Here is a 21,523-nt window from a genome sequence, read left to right as displayed (position 1 = left end):
ATGGAGCTAAGAAGAATTTTTAATAGATGGATATTTAATCTATCTTTTTTTTCCTGGGGATAATTCTTTCTCATTTATTTTCAGGAAGTCTCCTGTAAAAGAACTGTTAAATGAGGAGCTGCGCTGCAGTGTTTTGACAAGCACTTGTACTGCAGAGATTTGAAATCTCACTGGGGTACAGTTATATATTCACTATAGGGAAGAATGCCCTATTTAAAATCTAGGACAGTTCATATGGATACGGGAGAAGGAAATAACTATGGAGACAATACATCTGAAATTAACGACTGAGATGTTACATCCATCTAAAATCAACAAGAAATGTAATTACTCTCTGAAATTAATTGTATCCTGTCTTTGAGTACTAAGTAGAATGTTTAAGGCCAAGATACTATTTGCATGCAGAATATCATTTTAAAAATCACATTGTAGGAGTTAGGCAGTGATCTTACAGAAGTCCCATGATAGAGACACACAAAGAGAAAGTAGCTAAATATTGCTAAACAAAATGTTACTTTCCATGACAGGGTCTCACTTTCCTAGACCTCTAAATATAGGCCTTCCAGCTGTTGTGTTTAGATACAATCAGAAGGAAATATATTTTTCTTTTTTTATTAGATATTATCTTTATAAACATTTCAAATGCTATCCCAAAAGTTCCCTATACCCTCTCCGCGCCCAGCTCTCCTACCTACCCACTCCCACTTCTTGGCCCTGGCATTCCCCTGTACTGGGGCATATAAAGTTTGCAATACCAAGGGGCCTCTCTTCCCAGTGATGGCCAACTAGGCCATCTTCTGCTTCATATGCAGCTAGAGATATGAGCTCTGAGGGTACTAGTTAGTTCATATTGTTGTTCCACCTATAGGGTTGCAGACCCCTTCAGTTCCTTGGGTGCTTTATCTAGCTTCTCCATTGGGGTCCCTGTGCTCCATCTTATAGATGACTGTGAGCATCCACTTCTGTATTTGCCAGGCACTGGCATAGCCTCATAGGAGACAGCTATAAGAGAGTCCCATCAGCAAAATCTTTCTGGCATATGTAATAGTGTCTGGGTTTGGTGGCTGATTATGGGATGGATCCCCAGGTGGGGTAGTCTCTGGATAGTCCATCCTTTTGTCTTAGCTCCAAACTTTGTCTCTGTAACTCCTTTCATGGATATTTTGTTCCCCATTCTAAGGAGGAATGAAGTATCCACCCATTGGTCTTCCCTCTTCTTGATTTTCTTGTGTTTTGCAAATTGTATCTTGGGTGTTCTATGTTTCTGGGCTAATATCCACTTATCAGTGAGTGCATATCTAATGACTTCTTTTGTGATTGAGTTACCTCACTAAGGATGATATCCTCCAGATACATCCATTTGTCCAAGAATTTCATAAATCCATTGTTTTTAATAGGTGAGTGTTACTCCATTGTGTAAATGTACCACATTTTCTGTATCCATTCTTCTGTTGAGGGACATCTGGGTTTCTTCCAGCTTCTGGCTATTATAAATAAGGCTGCTATGAACATAGTGGAGCTTGTGTTCTTATTACCAGTTGGAACTTCTTCTGGGTATATGCCACTACCTATTTTAAAACTTGTTTTATATTTAACTCGTGTGGTGTGTGCGTGTGTATGTGTGTGTGTGTGTGTGTGTGTGTATGTGTGTATTTATGTACATGCAAGTTCTGATATTCATGGATGCCAGAAGAGAGCATCAGATTCTTAGAGTGAAGTTGGCAGTAGTTGTAAGCCTTCCAATCAATCTAAATGCTGGGATTTGAACTCAAGTCTTGTATAAGAGCACTGCAAATTCTTAGCTGTGGAGGCATTTCTCCTACCTTTTCACATCCCTCTCCATGGACTCCACTCTATTTTTCCTACCATGTAGAAGATCCTGAATCCATTTAGCAAAACTGCTTGAAAGGAGAGTTGTTTTTTTACTGTGATTCCATTTGCTTAGCTGATATTCAGAAACGATAAAGCTAGTAGCACCACTAAGAATAGTCTTTTCAAGCATGTGTTGACTAATGGGGTAACAAAGTAATATATGAGCATGAATCATCAATCAATTGATGCTTTTGAGAAAGTTCATTCATAAGACCATTTGATACAGTCGCATAATCCATTGTTTTCAATACCATGATATTGATTGGCAAACCCTCTGGCTAATTTTGGAACTTTATTTAGACCTTTGTCATCTTTCTTTGACCCCTTCTCTAGCTTCAGAGAGCACTAAAGTTCGTTTGATTTCTCGAACAACTATGACTGACAAATAATTAATCCCAGCCATAAAACTTTCCTGTAGTTATTTGTTAAAAAAAAAAGAATGAATGAATGAAAGGAGAAGAAAAGAAAAAGAAAGAGAAAGAAGGCAATTAGTCTCACAATGTTAGAACTAGTCACTCCTTTTTTTGAACATTTATACAAATGTATACATTTAATTTGATGTACAAAATAATGGTAACTGAAGTAGAGATTTCTCCTTGACTTGTAAAGCATGCCCCCTGTTTCCCTGTCAATGGTCCACACTGTCAGAATATAAAACCACACCTTTTAACATAATTTTAACATCAATTATTTTAAGGTAGACTCTGATTCAGAATAAACAGCATACATCCTCTAAAGTGACTGGCCAGTGGCCACACCCATAACCATGTTCTCCAGCAAAGATACTAGGCAGGTAACTGCATCTGTCACTGAGCTCATCAAAAAGATCATTTTTCAAAACATTGTTTATACGCATAGAATTTCCTATTGTCATGCATGGTGTTCAGGAAAACATTTCTATTCTTAGTGTAGACAATAACAGCACAAACAAATGAAAAGGAGATTGTTTTCTTACCTTTTGGAAAGCAGTCAAAAGCTATACTGTTGGTGGGATAGTGTACCAAGTTACGGACTTTTGTACACTCTTTCTTACTGGTGGTATACAGTCTATAGGAAAAGTAAATATATAGGAATATATAAAATAAATGTTCAGACAATATTCCTCTTTATTATCATCAGCTTTGGTTGCTGTTGTTGAAGAAGAGGCTGCAATAGAGACTCACAGACATTATGTCCACTATTTCAGTGGAAACAATAGGCTGGTGTAGTCCAGTTCACCACAATTCAGGTACCTCTGAACATGGGACTTCTGGTGCCATGAGAGAAATGAAGGTAGCTGGGTTATACTTGTGGAGCTGAGGGAAGCAGCCAACAAATAACTCATCTATCTTACTCTCTCCTTTCTGTTGCCATTCCTTTTACCTTAACCTAGTTCATTCTTGATGACCAGCTTTGCCTGGTTAGTCCAGAAGGATGAGTACAGAGAGCGCCATGTTGAGGATGTTAGAGATCCAAACAGATGAAGAAGCAGAACAATACAAGGAACATTAACAAATCAGCATAGCACAGGAATGTGTTCCAGACTCTCTAGGCATTATTTCTGGTGGACAATTTGTCACTGCCATCCATTTTCCAGCAGCCTACAGTTTCTTTTGTTAATGAAATACTTCCTTCTATTGACACTTTTATTTTATGTAATTTCATTCTTTGAGACTAGCACATGATTTTTCTTGTGTTCCTTATAGTCAATGCCAAATAGCAATAAAAATTTGAAGAAAGAAAAGCAACATCAAAATACATTTAGCTTGAAATTATTGTATTTTATATTTTATATCTGAGCTACACATTGTTGTTATTCTAATATTGTCTTCCTCAGAGGCTATATTCATGAGTGATATCCCATCAGTTGTATATCACATATCTAGCTTCGCACCTTCAGGGTCATTTATCAGCAATAAACTTTCATTTATCTACTGAGTGGGGTGAACATGCTGTCCACATGCCTACCATGACTAGCTTCTATTGAACTTCCAGCATATACTGTGGAATCATGCAAGTATTTTCACTATTTCTCAGCCCAGGGGACAACAACGTAGAAAATGGATGTTATCTTAGAACCAGGGTACAACCTCTCATCATTACGCAATGTAATCATTGCCCAAGGGAAGCATAAGAGAAGAGGATAATTCACGTAGAACCTGATGAGTGTGATTATTTCAGATGAGGAATACACAAGATTTTATTCACACATGGCAATTAAGTCATGTGGCCCACCTATTAATATCATCCTTTCACCCTGAAAAGGACCATAATAATAGTTATAGTCCACAGCCCTAGCGTGACTTCCAGTTCATTAGGCATCTTCCAGTTTTCCATGTATATGCACAGGTTCACATTTGGAAGTACAGGAAGAGAGGCCAGATTCAGGAGGAAGGTGAGAGGACCAGAATTTGAAGAAATTCTGAGGAACAGCATCTTGGATATAGCTACAGTATACAGATGACTTTGGTCTTTCTGAATCCCTGTGACAGAAATTACTTAATGTATAAGTAAAAATCTTGGATCTTCATCCTAATGTATCCTGATCATGTTTTCAATCCAAACATAGACATTAGCAAAAACTGACCTGAGAATTGGATATGGAATATATGCACTGTGTAAAGATAACATTAACTTTTTGACAAGGTCGACCCTTTATACCAACAAAAGGATGTTTTTATTTCAAGCAATCAGAATTTTTTCTGAAGGAGCAACTTGAGAGGAAAATTTCAATCCTTAACCAGTAATGAAGTGAAGAGGGCCGTTTTAATGTCTGCACATTGTAAGCCAAGAAGCAAGCTCATTTTCATGTTGATGTGTACAGTGTGGAGGTAGATGAGTGGAAGCGGTCATGCACCAGATGGCAAGCTGCAGAGATGGAGCAGAGCTGTTCAAGATGAAAACACCATGGACTGAGAAAGATTCACACTAAGTGTTCCAAGCAAAGATGAATTGAAGAGCATTTCTGGTCTATTAATTACTTTGGAGTACATTCTAGGAACTGGCCTGTCTTCTCAGATATCTTCCACCACCTTAAAAAAGTAATTTCCCCATTGTAGAGATGTATATTTTCAGTGTCTCCATTGCCAAAATTTATATTGTGGAGATGATTTGAGCCATTCTTGGTTTTCAACATAACATCATATTATGACATTTCATAGCAACAGATCATTCTTGTTTATATTCATTAAATTAAATTTTCACTACTAATCTTAATGCAAATATATATATATATATATATACATATATATATATATATGCATGCATATATATGCATATTTGTGACTTTCAGGCCACTGGTTCAAATGCAGTTGCCATCTATGATAGCACGTTTTCTACATTAGAAGTTTGTTTGGGGAACATTTCAAATGATATATTTTTTATCTCAAATTATTTCATTCCTTTAAGCTGTGTTTGTTCCAGATAAGTACCAATGCTAATATATCAGAAACTGGTCTCATGACTGAGGCTGGGCATACTAGGATTAAGCATTTGCCTTTAATATGCCCAAATTTCCACACCTGTGGTGTCCAGTGAAATCCTTCTAGCTGTGGCTGGTTATTTACTTAAAACAAAGTCAAATAGAAACTAGATCTCTTCTCTCCTTTGGAGAGCTGTACTTTTGTACAGCTTTTCCCAACTTGCGAGAAACCAGTGTTTGTGCTGACTGTAGTAGACAACAGAGATTCAGAACACACAGCTGCCTGCTGACAGTGCTGTCAGATGGCTTGAGAGGGATGGGTTCTCTCAATGCTCTGCAAAAGCTGGGTCATCAGAAACCCCAATGTCTGGAGGTACATGAATATTCTCCTATGGTTCCACCAATCTCCAGTCATCTTTTGTTGTGTTAAAAGGCAGTGGATATACAGCAGTAGGAATTCTAGAAAAATTTCAAACATCTTTTAGATTGGTTGAGAGTCAGACTGTCTTTAATTGTATTATTATTCTCTTGATTTTTCTTTTTCTTTTCATTTCTCTTTATTTTTCCTTGTAGTGTATGTTATGTTTTTTTTATAGATACTAGAACAACCATACCATCAACAACTTTTTAAAAAGACAGATGTCCAGTGATTTATTACAATGATTCCATTTGATACTAGATTATTTGAATTTTGAGTTAGTATGACAAGGCCTCTAACTGGCAGCCTTCTCTAAATATTGGGTTATTGCTGTCTGCTTGCAATATAATAAGCAACCACATATTTCATAGTACAGCATGTTTCAGCAAAGGCAGCTCTCCTCAAAACATCACCACCACCATCACCACCACCATCATCACATCATCATCATCATCATCATCATCATCAGCAGCAGCAGCAGCAGCAGCAGCAATATTACCAAGTAACAGAGCCAAAAATGTAATTTATGCATTAGGGAAATGTCCTGCTAGACATATTTCAGGATATACAGTAGCAAAGTGAAACAATCATGGACTTAGAAATTAGACCTGGTTTAACTCAGCCTTGGATGCTAAGTAGGTACATGACTTTGACATGTCACAGAAATTCCCTGCAGTAAGGCTTCATCAGTAAATTGAGAATAAGAGCATCTTCTCTGTTGAGTTGCAGGATCTTCCATATAAACTTCTGCGTAATACTTATTTTAAAAGTAGGTGATGCAGTGTTAGTATTAATGTTAGTGTTTGCATTTTAGAAATTACTCAAAAACTCAACAAGGTCTCAAGACTCAACTCAACTCATCAATGTTCATTGATATGAACATTAAAAGTTAGCTACAGTAAAAGCTTATTAATTGTTAGGCACTTTGGGTTAGTTGTCTGAATTTTTGAGTCCATATTTGTTCATCTAAAAAAAATACAAATAGAGAGTTCTGCTTACTGTTTTGACCAAAATCTTGTTAAAATTGTATTCTTGTATACATATGGATACAGATATATGATTTAAAAGTGTTGTTGGAGTAAGAATGGATAAAGTTTCCAGAAAATTGGAATTTGACAAAAGTCTATTGTAAACAGCTACCGAGATTGAGCTATACAAGGAAAGTTAACAATATGAATGCAGTTTTAACTATAGGTATAATATGGTCATGGAAATGTTACTTTTGGGGGTTCACTTTCATCTACCTCTTGGCATCTAGTCTGCCTTCAGCTGCACCATTACGTTTACCCAACCACTTCAAAATGGACTTAGAAGAATTCTTTGTCTCTTCAGGAATAGGAGTCATTTGCATTTAGCAGATGTCCAATTTGCTAGATAAATATTTTATAACACATCTATGGTATAGGCAGTATTACTTATGAAGTATACCTAGAGATACTGAGCCTTAGAAAAGCTTCATAGCTCTCAGAGTCGCATGGTGCTAAGTGGAGAGGCTTGGATTTGGAGTCAGATATGTCAAACCTACTTGTTCCATCACTGTAATGATCACAGAGCTTCATGTGCTCTTCCAGCTCACATTAACCAGTTGTTCTAGAGATGTGGCAGAGCTTCCAACTTTATTCTACTTCTTTTTCTTTGAAACAATCCTTTTCCTCCTCCCATCACACCATATAATCTCCTCTGTTGACATTCCAAGTGGAAACCACACTTACTTTGAAAGTCTTTCCTAATATTCCTATACGCATTCATAAATGAGGATGTGCCAAGATCATGGATACTTGTATAGTATTCATTAAAACTAAGCCCTTCAGCCTATTGTACTTCTCTGTTTGTTTGCAAATATGTCTATAGTGAGAATAGTTCATAATTTAAAAAACTGTGTTTTCTATGACTTGGTTGAAAATATGAAATCTGTTCTATGTTAAAAACAGAAATTACCACCATGAATGACTGTATCTTTTACTACATAAAGATCTGGCCAAAATATCCCTGAAATGCAAATCCCAGTACTGGTAATTCTCATCTAAAAATCTACACTCACTATCACATTGGTAGTAAAATAATAATCGAGAATTTTATGCAGCTACTATCTAAGTTAATGTAGTGTTATGTATGTGATGTCCTATGTGCATTTGATTTTACATCTTTTGCAGGCAACACTAGAGTTTACCTGGGTGCTATGAATTGAGTCTAACAATTCTGAATCATAGCTGCAAGTTTTTGTCCTTCACAAAATGTCTCTCTTCATCAGTGGCTTAGGTGATACTTTACCCAAGTGTGTGCTGCTTTAGCATGGCAGTCTTCAGGCCAATGTACTTAATGAAAGTTTAACAGTTTTATCCAAAACTTTATGCTTCTATTTCTAAAAGGCTTGCTTTGGAAATAATTTTATCAATATTCACGTCTCAGTGGAAGGAAGGAATACATATAAAGTTCTCCAAAAAAATTAATGTTACTTCTAATGTTCTATTTCAGTAGGTATGTCTTTCTCTAATAGGAAGTTGTTTTCCCAGCAGGAAGCAGTCCTCCTAAGAGGGCATCATTTCCCTAGTGGGTAAAGCCTGATAATGAAGCCCTGATAGACATGTCTATTCTCACTGGATATTCCTGGAGCAAAGGACAAAGAGACAGGAGAAGGAGGAGGCAGAACTCTGAAAAACTTTCTATCAAGAAAATGGTAGCAGATTCATCAAAGTCAAAAGAGTAAAAGTTACCATTCATCAGCACAAACCATCTACAAGGCAAGCTTACTCCACAGAACAGCAACACACATCCCACTTTCTACAGTTTTTTTGATGCAGGATAGAAAAATAAGAGGAGAGTTACTTACTGTTTGGGTCTACATTTTCACAAAGTTCTGTCTTTGCCTCACCGTTGGGCCTGTCACTGGGTTTGTGTGACAGCCTTGATGACATGGTGGCTGCTGTGACTACGGCCTTGAAGCTTCGCTTCCGTTTCTGGACATTGAGTTCAGGGTGGAAAATGATGATGTACACTTTCGGCATGTATAGCATCCCCAGCGCCACTGATGCACTTAGGTTCATGGAGATTGTAAGCGTGGTGGTTTGTATGTAGAGCTAGGAGACACAACATACAAGGCACTATTACAAATACAATGACCACAGATAGGGTGTGAATACTTAAAGCTGTGTCACAGATAATATGGCTAGGAGAAAAATAGTCATGCCAAGGATTTTCTGCTAAAAAGGGAAACAACTTGGCTGTGTATCTATTTCAGAGCTTAAGTTTATGTTAGTTAACTTTGGGCAAGTCCTTATGCATAGAGCTCTTATCTTACAGAATAGTGTTCAGTGTAGACTTTTAATCAGACTTAAATTACTTTTAGTGACAATGATAGATAGAATAACACAAATTACAGATAACACAAGACTATTGAAATCTTGTGTAAAAGTTGCCTGTTATTTTAAACCTCAAAACGAAAAGTTTAATGTATGATTGATATGCACAGATTCTGAGACCTTTATTTTAAAATTATTTCTGTCTTTAAATCATGCTTTTGTATTGCTTTTGTAACACAGCGTACCTTTGCCAAACCGACAGAGTAGTGATTCAATTTCCCTAAAAAGTAAGACTTTTTGACTTACATATGTTTATAAAACATAAAAGTCAAGACAGCAGCATCTAGCTATGGCTTTTCTACTCTTCTCATGTTGATAAACTGATAATTGGATTCTAATACCTTATTCTGCCCTCGTGCTATTTATACTTTGGGTGGTACCTACACCCCATTATCATAGATTTGTGCATTCTGGGGCAGTCAACTAGATAAGGCATTGGTTTACTGTCTAATGTTTGGAGTCATTGTCTTAGTGAAAGGGTAAGTGTCAAAGGGTATATGAAGTCACGTAGTCTGGAAGAGTAGAGCCACGACCAACTTTCTGTGGTCCAGAACTTCTATGACTATGATATACCTTCCTGTCACCTAGAGCTCTTTAGAAATGGATATATTTGACTTATACATGGGTTCTAACGGCTAGATTAGATGAGGAAACTAGTGAGCTTTGTCTTTTGCATCAGTTCAACCCCTAGATCCTTGGCAATGAATTGGATCATGATTGTCCACAACCCCTACTTTCATGTTAGATTTCATTGGGCATCTACATGGTTCTATATGAGCTGTCTTTGACATTTTTTTTTCAGATGAATTTCATTCTCTTGCTCAACTCTTGCACGAGTTTGAATTTCCTAAATATTCACCCTTGTGGAATGTCTTTCAGATATCACATAGACCATGTTCATTCAACTATGGAATTTTTGTACAAGTTCTTTGCATTTAAATTTGTTTGCTTCTACCTAGGCTGTTTCTCCTTTGCCTCTTCAGATGTTCTTCCCAGAATGTTCTCACCTATTGCAGTTTTACTTCTCCAAAGACAGTTTCCTGGATAGAATCAGTCTCTGCTTAAAATTATATTCTTACTTCTTTGAATTTAATCTGTCTCCATCTCTTATTATACGTTCCATGATGTTGGACCCTGTCTAGAGGCATCATTCTCTACCTAATAGGAAAGTATAAGATACTACATAAATATATAGCAGATAGAGTCATTTGCTTGACACCTCTTTTCCCTATTATATGTCATGGTTCACAGTCATTCCATATATATTTCCTTTAGATCTAACCAACATTTGGATATTTTTGATTAAAAAAAATCATGAGACATTTGCATCTCGCTCAAGGTTCTGGGTTCCATCTCTAGTCCTGAAAAAATGTTACATAAACAGTAAGGAGTCATATCTATGAGAATGTTCAGGCTATTCCTGTTCCACATATGCAGATCTAAAAAGATCAATCCCATGAAATTTCAATAAACAAACCAAGTTGTGGACACCCTAGCATAAGGATTTGCTAGCATTTCATCTTGATGTTATATAGTGTTTGCTTTTAGCAACATAATTTGCAACACTTTTAACTTCATGTTGGTCTTTAGTTCACATGATGCTTATCATATAATGCACTACTCTTTTTACTTTTGGATAGTTTATACCAGTTTCTTATAACTACCTAATTAACTTAGCCAAAGTAATAAGTTAGAAACTACGGTTAGTCCCATTCATTAGGGAGTGAGTACCCATGTACACATAGCTGAAGTTCCTTGCCAGGAATGGTCCTCCCTTCAGTTTAATCCAGCCTTAGCTATCTGATCTTCTGCCTAGTAAAGAAAAGATTGCCCTTCACATTATCCAAATTGTGTTCACCATTTGGGAAGAACACAGATAGCCTTAGAATATGCACCTTAATATATGTAGCATCAATCTAAATACATTTTGAAAATCCTACTTTGGCAACTGTTGTTATATGGGTTCTCTCCATCTTTCAGTTTTTCAACTCTAAAATAAAGATAATAGCAGCTCCTACCTCATAAGGTGGGGATCAAACTAGTAAATGAGGAAAGAAGATCTCTCAGGACCCCAGGAATCAATGAGCCAGTAGAGTCTCTGCTTCTAGACATACCATCTGCCACGTTAGCTTCTCATGGAAGGGGTTTTGGAATAATGTGGGGTTTTTTTGTAGACACTTTCATATACTTTATACTTATGGATGTATGTGTGCCATTTAGGATATTGTATCTTTAAGAATCCATGGTATTCCTGCCTAAGCAGACAGAAATATAGCTGGGAGCATGTGTGATTATAATGCACAGGTTTAGAGATAGCTCAATGCCAGGCAAAGTTCATCTGGATATACTTCATATTTCTTCTTTCCTAGTTCTAATAGCTACAGAAAAATGTGGAGGCATGTCATGAAATGTCTTCACTACTCCAGAAATTAGCATAGCACTATTAGTTGACTTCTTGTCTTTGAAATGTTAAGAATTTAGAAAGCTTTCAGTGTTCAGTCTGTCTTTAATAGAAGCTCAGTATCTCCCACTGATCACATGGAAATGCCATTTTAATCAATGCTTTGTGTTTCTCCAGCAAGGGAAAGATTGTCATAGAATTGATATGCTGTTTTTATACACAAAATACTCCCTATACTCATGAACTTTTGAGGACCCTGGGGAGGAATGTGACCTAACATTTATTCAATAGGACACTAAGGACAGTTCAAATAAAAGATTCCACCCAAGTCTACCTTTGTAAGTCAGGCAATTTCTTGGAGTACCTGTAGGAACATTGTTGAAAAGCCCATTCTAGCATGAGTGATGGCTTACATATCCTGTCCAGCTTCCTGTACTCTTTGCAGCTCCACCTAAGGGAACATCTCTTTCCCCAACAATTGTTTGCTCCTTATGTAATCTTGGGAATGGCTCTTTATGGATCTCCTAACTATCCAAGTCTCCTGGGCGTCTTCAGAACCTTTAGCTTCTTGAGTGCTACAGCTTCCTTCCCACTGCCAGCAGGGAATGCTGCAATTTGGAAGAAACAGCTCGACAACATGATAAAGTTGCCAGCTGCTTTGTCAAAGTTTATCTGAAGACAAGCTTGGGATGTTTTGAAGCAAGCTGTGAATAGCTGCAAGGCTAGTAGACTTGCAGCTCTGGGAATTATGACAGTCTTAATATGCTTCCAAAATATAAAGAAAGTTGAGGAAATACAGGGCATAGCCGAGGAAGAAAGATCAGAGCCATTGAGAAAACACAAAATTCAGATTTGGTGATTTATCAAAATGGTATCATTATCCCTGCTATTGTCTTCATTGACAATTGCAAAATAAACAGCAATATATTTATACATGTAAGTCTTCATTAATAGTACTTTATTAGAAAAAGGGTTTGAAGCAATTTATTGGTGTCAAGCTACTGACATAGGAGACACATGAAAACTGTATGCCAGAAATTCACAGTTGTATATATATATATGTGTGTGTGTGTGTGTGTGTGTGTATGTATATATGTATATGTATGTGTATATATGTATATGTATATATATATATATATACATATACACACACTGTAAGTGAAGGATATTTTGCAATACCATGTCAAGAATACCATTTCACTGAGGAACTGCTGTGTGACTGCTCTGGCCCAGGTGCTGGGTTTCAAGCATGACAGACACATGCTCTGCCATCCGGAGCTGAATTATAATAGCAGAAACAAAGAAATCAGATTTTCTTTATGATGAGTTGACTGTAGTTAATAACCATGTATTCTGTACTTACAAATTGTTGATTGAAAATCCTCAGGTTTTTTTTTTTTACCACAAAAAAGATATGTGTGAGGTAATATAATTTAATTAGCATGATTTAGCCATTCTAAAATGCAGACCTGTCAAAACATGCTGTAGATAACAAACATGTGTAATTTTATTTGTCAATTAATCATAGCCTGTTTAAATAAATAAACATTCCATGACAAGATAATGTAGAGCTTTATTATAACCTTTTTCCCACTTTGTGTTGGTATCTGCTTACCGCTTCCTCTTGAAATAGCCTCTGCCTTTCTGCCCTGTACGTGAGGCCTTGCTTACTTCTGACCTGATGTTCAATGTTGTCCCTTCTACATACAACTTTCCCCATCTTCATAGTCAAGTGAATTGCCTTTGCTCATATACTGTTCTGGTTGTACTCGCCTGTTTATTTATAATGGTGCCATCAGTGTGCCCCAATGCTTGAAATTCAAGGCAGTTGAATATGTGAGTGCCTAGGCATTGTGATTTCATGCATATGACCAGCACAAGTCAAAAGAAATGCCAGTATGGATGAGGGAGATGGTTATGGAATTTTACTGTATCTGATTGTCAATAGATGACTGCTGAGAAAGAGACAGTTTTTGTCAGGGATGCAGCCATTGAGAGCCTGCCCATGCTCCAGAAGATGACTGTATAGCTATATCAATCCTACGTCGGCTCCAGGAGCTTAAAAAGTAACTCACAAAATAGGAAAGAAGTATTGTTTATGGGAAAAAGGGAGGAATTGGAGGGAAGAAAATGGGCATTACACATTATGCAAATTTGAGCAAAATATTCTATATAAATGTATGATTTTAATAAAATGAAAGAAAATTCCAGGTACTATAATGGTCAAAACATTTAAAGAAGAGGAGAAAAGAAAATGCAAATTTATCACAGAGTGAAGGGGACATTAGAAGCACTTTGACACATTAGAAGCATTACATCATTTTGCACATAAGAGTTTGTGTCACAGGAAACACTTGGGGGGCATGTTAGGCCCACCTAGATGAACCAAGCTGCAGATAAATCCATAAAAGTTGCACACATGTGACTGCTTCAGACATCTGCAGAAATTGTCTTCCACAGCCTCAATATCAATTATCAGTGCACCTCCTTGTGTTCTTTTCCATGAGAAAACTTTAGGTTCTTTGATTGTACTGTTTATACAATTATCAGTCATTTTCCTAAACTAAAATCAGTATCTATGTATTTATAAATAATTTTAATCTCCCCTCTGTGTGTGTGTGTGTGTGTGTGTGTGAGGAGAGAGATGGGGGGAGAGAGAGAAAAAGAGACAGAGAAGAGGAAAGGTGAGAGAGAGAGAAGAGAGAGGAGAGAGGCAGAGAGAGATGGGGAGAGGGGAGAGAAAAGTGGGAGAGAGGGAAGAGAGAGAGAGAGACTGATGATGTCAGTAGTTACTATACTCATCATACGATCTTTCCATTTATCTTATGGTTTGCAAGGCACATTATTGCCATTAATGGCGAATCTTTAAAAACAAATACCATTTTTAGGTAGGACTGACTAGATAAGACACAAAATGCCTATCACGGCATATGAACTCATTAAATTCTGGTTAATAGAAATCTTCTGAAGCAGAGATTTGGTGTGTCAAACTTCTTTAGCATCCATCATTGTTGTTGTCTTTCTTAGTCCATGTTTTCCATGATGAGTATATATTAGTTCTCTCATTACTCCTGTGAAGATTGGATTTGCTATGATATAAGAGTGTTGTTAAGCTCAAATGCTATTGCCATGGGAAGGATACTGAAGAGTGCCAAGCAGGTAATAAGCACTCAATAATAATGGCAGTGTCACAGTCTGATTTATTGGTTAATACAAGAAACAACCTGCTTCCTTTCCAGTTCTTTTTTTCCTTACATTCTTAATACATCTTGACATGACTGCATTTTATGTAGAATCCAATGAATAACAGCTTGTTTTGAGAGGATTGTATTAAATTGGCTTCTAGTTTGTTTTGGGAGTCTACTCAAATCCCTATTTCATCTGTCATTGACTGTTTTGCGAAGAAACAGTCAATTTTGCTTGTTCGCAGGTGTTGGCTGAGATGAGGGATGAAAGAGCTTGACTGGAGTCTTCAGGTGCCTGGAGCAGCTTCAAATGCTTCTCTCCAGCTAGAGCTTGTAGAATAGAAATGAAAATGTTCCTTGATTCTGTCCCCGTTGAAGAAGGAATGACATTACCTGGCAGATACTTGAAGAATTCATGGGACAAAACTGAAATGAATTCTTGGCAGTCAATATAGGTTTTCTCAATCTTTAACACTTGTACCAGTGATGGCCTAGTTAAAGTGGCCATCTAGTCCAAAACAAACAAACAAACAAACAATGCCACATAACAAGGGGACAAAGGTTCTTGAATGAAATGAGGGAAAGACTTTTTTATTTTTTTAAAGTGAGTAAGGGATTTCACCTTTTAGCATGTTTATTTAAAGGAAAGAAGTGTTTTGTTGTTAGAGTTGACTGTAGCTCTTGCTGTTCAGTTGTTAAGGGTGACTGTGGGCCAGCTGCTTCAGCTCTAGTAAGTCAGAAAGTAAAGACTTCTGTGGGCTCATGTGGGCTACTCGAGGTCTGATGGAAACCCTGTCTCCTGCTATCCTATGGAAGCTGATAAAGGAAATTACAAGAAAAGGGTTTGTTCACACAGTGGCTGACATGGGGTAGTTGCCTGGAAAATGTGAGTGGCACTTATGAGTCTCGTAACTGACAAATTCTCTTCGTATTCTTCCATGTAGATCTTTTTCCTTTAAATACTTGCTAACTCTCTACCTTGCTTGATGTATAGTTAAAGATACTGCAGGAAGTCTGGGATAGGCTCCCATTAGATTGATCCTAGATAAATCCTGGCTTCACATATGTTCTGCTTTTCCCATTTACTATCTCACTGCAGACATGATGCTTAGAACACATATAATTCCTTTACCTACTTGGCAGGTGCTCTAGGTAAGTGCAAGTCAGATGATGCTGAAGCGTGAGATCCATGGCTTTGCTTATGCTAGAATCACATATGTCCATATGCTTTTCTTTCATGACTGGAAGCATGATGTTAGCTCTTCTCCCAAAAAACAAAATCATAGCTGCATTTTGTCTAGTTGTCTGCATTGTAGGAAATGTTTCCTATTGCCCTTGCCAGACCATTCTTACCCACCAAGACTGACTCAATGTCAAATCCTCTAGGAAAGCTACTTCTGACTGTGCTGTACATGGACAAATCCAGCCTACATGCACATACATAGAAAGACATGCACACATGTGCACATTAATGCCCACACACCCTTATACAGTTATCTACAAACATGAACATATGCACATACATTCACACATGTTTGTGCATGAAGGCAAGAAATATGCATGCACTGATGTATGTGCACAGATGTACACATAATACACAAATGTGGATATATATATATAAGCTGGTAAGCACTCATGTGACACACTCACAGATAAATATACACAAGCAGAGAAACAAACACTTAGGCATACACCCAGATATGTACCCATGTACACAGAAATTCTCTCCCTTATCTTAGTCCTCTCAGTTTTGATTTTAAAACATATCCAACTTCTAATGTGAAACAGGAGTGTCATTCTTATATTTATCCAATACTGTCACTGTGTCCTGTGTTGTGCTACCACAAAGGTTATTTACCCCTCCTGCTGATTAGAGAGCACAAAAATGTTAGGACTCTGCCTGGCAGTGATTTAACACACAAAGCACAAAGCATTCCCCTCCCACCCACCATCAGCCTGGAGAGACACACTTCTGTCAGATTTCATCAACTCCCTTTCAATCTCCAGCCACATTCACCCAGACGGAACCTAACAGCCTTTTCTGAAGGAAGCTACACCCATCCCATTCTGCATTATGATGCAAAAACTCTGGGCAATATCTTGGGAGTGATACAAAGATGTTCTGTGTTACCATGCAAGTCAATCAGTGTGTTTTGAAAACATAAAACCTGAGCTTAAAGTCTTCTCTTTCTAAAGACATGGGAGCTGCTCCATTTTCATACGTGCAAAGCTACCCAAACTGAATGAGCTTCAAAGTCCTCCTGAGAGTTCTACGGTACATAAAACAAACTAGAATCAAATGTAACTACAGATGCCAGGAAAGGGGTTAAATAGCAAGTGCCCCTAGTATTCCTCATGCATATTCCATGTGCTTTAAAATTGGAATTGTGAGTACTTACCACACAATTAAACTCAGCAACATTATTGCCAGAGGTCAGCATGAGATTCTCATCAAAATAAAGTGTCCTCAAAGCCATTGGCAATGGCTTTGACTTGAACTTGGGAAGTTTTGTTCATTGGTAAACCCAGCTTTCTTTTACCACTTCATTAGGGCTGCCTATTATTTTTGTTGATAATTCTGCATTCATGTGGGTCAAATCTCTCCTCTCTTGCCCTTCAACTTCTATACTGAATATATTCCATGTTCTGTGAATATTGATACTGTCGAGGGAGGTGACATTTCTTGTAGATAGAAATACAGGTCCTGCCTGTGGACCTAACTGTTCAGAATATCATACCACAGATTCACTAATGTGCCAGGTGTCATCTCTAGATGACAGGTAAAGAGCTTCAATGACATCAACAACGTTCACCATTGCTTTTCTGAGTCACTGCACTCTGATGTTCTACCTCCGCGTTGAAGTCCAGAGCTATGGAGTAGTTTAGGGCCTCAGAAAAAGCTGCCTTGGAAATTTCAAATACAGCGTCATGCAGCTGGTTTCTGTAAACAGATCTATGGAAATGTGGGCACACTAAGGTATGACAGAGACTGCTTAGCCAAGTCCCCCAAAGGTACAGTGAGAGGAAATGGGCCTGGCCAGTCACAGAGTAGATGTGAGTGCTTCATGACCTTAATCTTGCCTATCTGAGACTCATTTCCCTTTGTGTCTAAATTGTTAGATAATGCAACTAGGAAACTTCAATTGAGAAAATGTTTATATAAGATTGTAAGAAAGTCTGTGTACAGTTTTGAATGTTTTCTTGATTAATGCTTGATGTGGGAGCACTCAGCCCATTGTAGATGGTAGCACCAATGACAAGGTTTCCTGAGGTAATTAAAGTAAACTGAGCAAGCCATAAGGAATAAGCCAGAAAGTGGTGTTCTTCTATGTTGCCTGCTTCAATTCTTGCCTCTAGATTTCTGCCTTGAGTTCCTCCTCCAACTTCCCTTCACAATAGACTCCAAATTTTAAGATGAAGTAAACCCTTTTCTCCCCAAGTTGCATTTGGTTGTGTTATTTTATCACAGCAATAGAAACCCAAACTAAGACATTTATCTATTTTTATATATGTATGTCTAAGTGTTAGGCACACATGTGAATGTGGTGTATACAAAGAACAGAAGAGAGTGTCTAGTGTTCTTCTGCATTGCTCTTGGCCTTCTCCTTTTGAAGCAGATATTCTCCACAAACCTGGAGTTTGCATTTTCTCAACTAGTCAAGGGGAAAACAGTTTTTTCTTCATTTCACTTGGAGCTGGGATTATAGGTATGAACAGGATGTCCTACACATCAAATGGATACTCTGATATACACTCGATTCCTAAGAATTGTTCAGCAAGAACTCTTACCCAGTGAGCATCTTTGCAGGTCCCTTTTAGACTCCTTGAAAAGCTTTAGAGTCAGGGCCTTTCCCAAGTCTTGTTCATCTTAGAAATCTTGGGGGCTCACAGCCATGATGCCTCTTCAAATATGCTTGCTCAACTTCTGTCACATTTCAAATGAACACAAAAAATCCTTACCAGGTCCAAAACCTATTTGGATTCCATTTCTAAATTTCCTCCCTTTTTTCAAGTCCTTTGAATGACCTGTGTCCGGTCTGTTTTGGGTCCTTGCCTATGATGGCTCCTCTACTTTGCTTACTCTTCCCATGGCCTTTCACATCTGGCCACCTGTGTTTTCCATTCACATCTTTGGCAGTCATTACTGACACTCAGTTCTAAATTATGACCATTTTTTATTTCTGCCACCATTCTTGTGATTATTCATTATGAATATTTTTATTAAGCATTTCCTTATTAGACACTGTAAATACAAACCATCTCTTCCAACTCATTGGATCACAGTAAGGGCTTAGTGAATAGCAGCTAAAAATAAAATTGAGTTGATGCATTCTAGAAAACCTGTTCAGTAAGAGCCGAAAAATAGGATTATAACAACAGCATGGTTGGTTTGGATGAAGGCTTTGCACTTGCTTTTACATAAACCATTTTTATGTCACCTTCTTGAACTGGTGTTTAGTCCTTATAAAATGAATCAAGTTATAATATGTAATAGAGAAGAAATCACACTATTTTGTGAGAATCACCGAGGGACAGAATGAGACAATCAGACAGGGTCTGATGTTAATTTATATTGCACCCTGGTACCTGCCAATCAGTATATATCTCCTTCAGTATTTGTCTTTTTAAAGAGAGGGTGTTCCCTTGTTTTATAAATCCATACAACAGAAGTGGATGCTCACAGTCAGCTATTGGATGCATCACAGGGCTCCCATTGGAGAAGCTAGAGAAAGTACCCAAGGAGCTAAAGGGATCTGCAACCCTATAGTTGGAACAACATGATGAACTAACCAGTACCCCGGAGCTCTTGTCTCTAGCTGCATATGTATCGAAAGATGGCCTAGTCGGCCATCACTGGAAAGAGAGGCCCATTGGACTTGCAAACTTTATATGCCCCAATATAGGGGAGTGCCAGGGCCAAAAGAATGGGAATGGGTGGGTAGGGAAGTGGGGGGGGGCATGGGGGACTTTTGGGATAGCATTGGAAATGTAATTGAGGAAAATATGTAATAAAAAATATTAAAAAAAATAAATCCATACAAAATTAAAAGTTATTTATTACTATCAGTTTTATAGGTTACCAGTCTACCTGTGATGAGATGTACAAGTTTCCATTAATTCTCCAGGATCTGTTGCTCTCTTTGGCCTTGGAGCCTTTGCTTACAATTTATGACTTTCCTAGAATATTCTTGTATCCTCCTCACCTTATCTTTCATTCTTGCCAAAGATTTCCATTTAAGTTCCATGGTCCACTGAAAAAATTCCAAATAAGTCTAGAAAATACTATTCTATGCTTTCAGTAAGCATTGCCATTCACATTCAAGAATGTGTGTGTGCTCAGTGTAAGTGTGTATTTGTGAAAGTGTGTGTGTAAGAGAGAGACAGAGACAGAAAGAGAGACATAGAGAGAGACAGAAACACAGAGAGAAGGAGAGAGAGAGAGAGAGAGAGAGAGAGAGAGAGAGAGACTAGAATATAATTCATAGTTCTTCAATGATTATATGTTTATTGAGCTTGTCCTCTCTGACTGTGTTGACTACTTGGGTGGGGATACAAATTGATACTGAGGGGAAATGGCATCTTGAATAGTCCTCACCTAGACAGAGATTCCATTTTCAGTCTTTAGTTCCTTCTGTAACCTTATCTAAGAGAACAGAGATGTTGAAAATTGCTCTGCAAAAGGAAAAACAGCATGAAGCTCCTATCAAGTTCACATCCTTTAAATAAATGTATTTCCTAAACTGCTGTAAGGATAAAGTGGACTATGTTGCTCTGAGAATAATCCCTTTTACGTCTAATCCATCCTTTGTATATTCATGAAGCAATGAAGCACAATTAGCAGTGGTGACTCCTAGCATCCAGAACCCACAAAAACAACATTTAGCCTACTTTGGCAGGATGCATGTCTTGTTTTCAGTAGCATCTTATTGTCTTCTCTCAATGGGAAAATCAGAGCTGTTGCCAAGACAACTCATTGAGGCATTCAAGCTTTGATTGAGATCAAATGTTTCCCAGGATCATTGTTGGGGAGAGAGAGAGAGAGAGAGAGAGAGAGAGAGAGAGAGAGAGAGAGAGAGAGAGAGAGAGAGAGAGATTGATTTTGAAACTAACAATGAATGTTTTAAAATGTCAACGCTTTTTGAAGCTACAAAATAGGGAGGAAAAATAAAAGAAACTGGGGAACAGTACCAGCCAGGAGTACTTGGAACAGAGGAACAGAGGAACAGTGGAACAGCTGGGTCAGGAACCTTCCAGTCTGCCATCTGCATCCCTAAGCTGAGATTGTCCTCAGCCCTCTGTACACAGGTCCTGCCAGGAGAGGCCTGTTCTCCCAGTAGTGCTTTCACTCCTGGGCTCCTGGGTGAGATAGCCACTTTCTCTCCAATAACTCTCTGAGCTAGGTGTCGAGGAGCACAATGGGTGCAAGAACACTGGAGTAGCTGGGCAAGGAAACAGCCAGTCCCCATCTGCACCCAGAGATTGGGCTGTTTCAGAGACCTCTGAACACAGGTTCTTCCAGGAGAGAGCTGGTCTCCCAGGAGTGCTGACACGGGCTTACAGACCCACAAAAGGAACAAGTTCCAGCTATAAACAGCAAGAATATATAACACCAGAGATAACTAGATGGTAAAATGCAAATATAAGAATTTTACCAACAGAAACCAAGACTACCTTGGCATCATCAGAACCCAGTTCTCCCATCACAGAAAGCCCTGGATTCCCCAACACACTGGAAAAAGGAAGATGTGGATTTAAAATCACATCTCATGATTCTGATAGGGGATTTTAAGAAGGACATAAATAACTCTCTTAAAGAAATACAGGAGAACACAGTAAACAAATAGAAGCCCTTAAAAAGCAAATACAAAAAAAAAAAAAAAAAAAAAA

The 21,523-nt window shown here is 37.9% G+C and overlaps 1 protein-coding gene across 6 annotated transcripts in view; it reads right to left on the bottom strand.

Moving 5' to 3' along the window:
- Grm7 (glutamate metabotropic receptor 7) overlaps positions 1 to 21,523 on the bottom strand; it is an 867,793-nt gene that overhangs the window by 55,478 nt on the left and 790,792 nt on the right. For 3 of the 6 annotated variants that reach the window (XM_021164769.2, XM_029478551.1, XM_029478554.1), the window contains exon 9: positions 8,521 to 8,767. In XM_021164769.2, the coding sequence (XP_021020428.1) occupies positions 8,521 to 8,767 (247 nt within the window). Of the gene's footprint in view, positions 1 to 2,827; positions 2,920 to 8,520; positions 8,792 to 21,523 lie in introns of those variants that run through there. The other 3 variants (XM_021164768.2, XM_029478552.1, XM_029478553.1) reach the window with 2 other exon arrangements.

This window comes from Mus caroli, chromosome 6, assembly GCF_900094665.2.
Source record: "Mus caroli chromosome 6, CAROLI_EIJ_v1.1, whole genome shotgun sequence".
NCBI lineage: Eukaryota > Metazoa > Chordata > Mammalia > Rodentia > Muridae > Mus > Mus caroli.
Note: the sequence above shows the minus strand (reverse complement) of the source record. Positions and strands in the feature narration are given on the sequence as shown.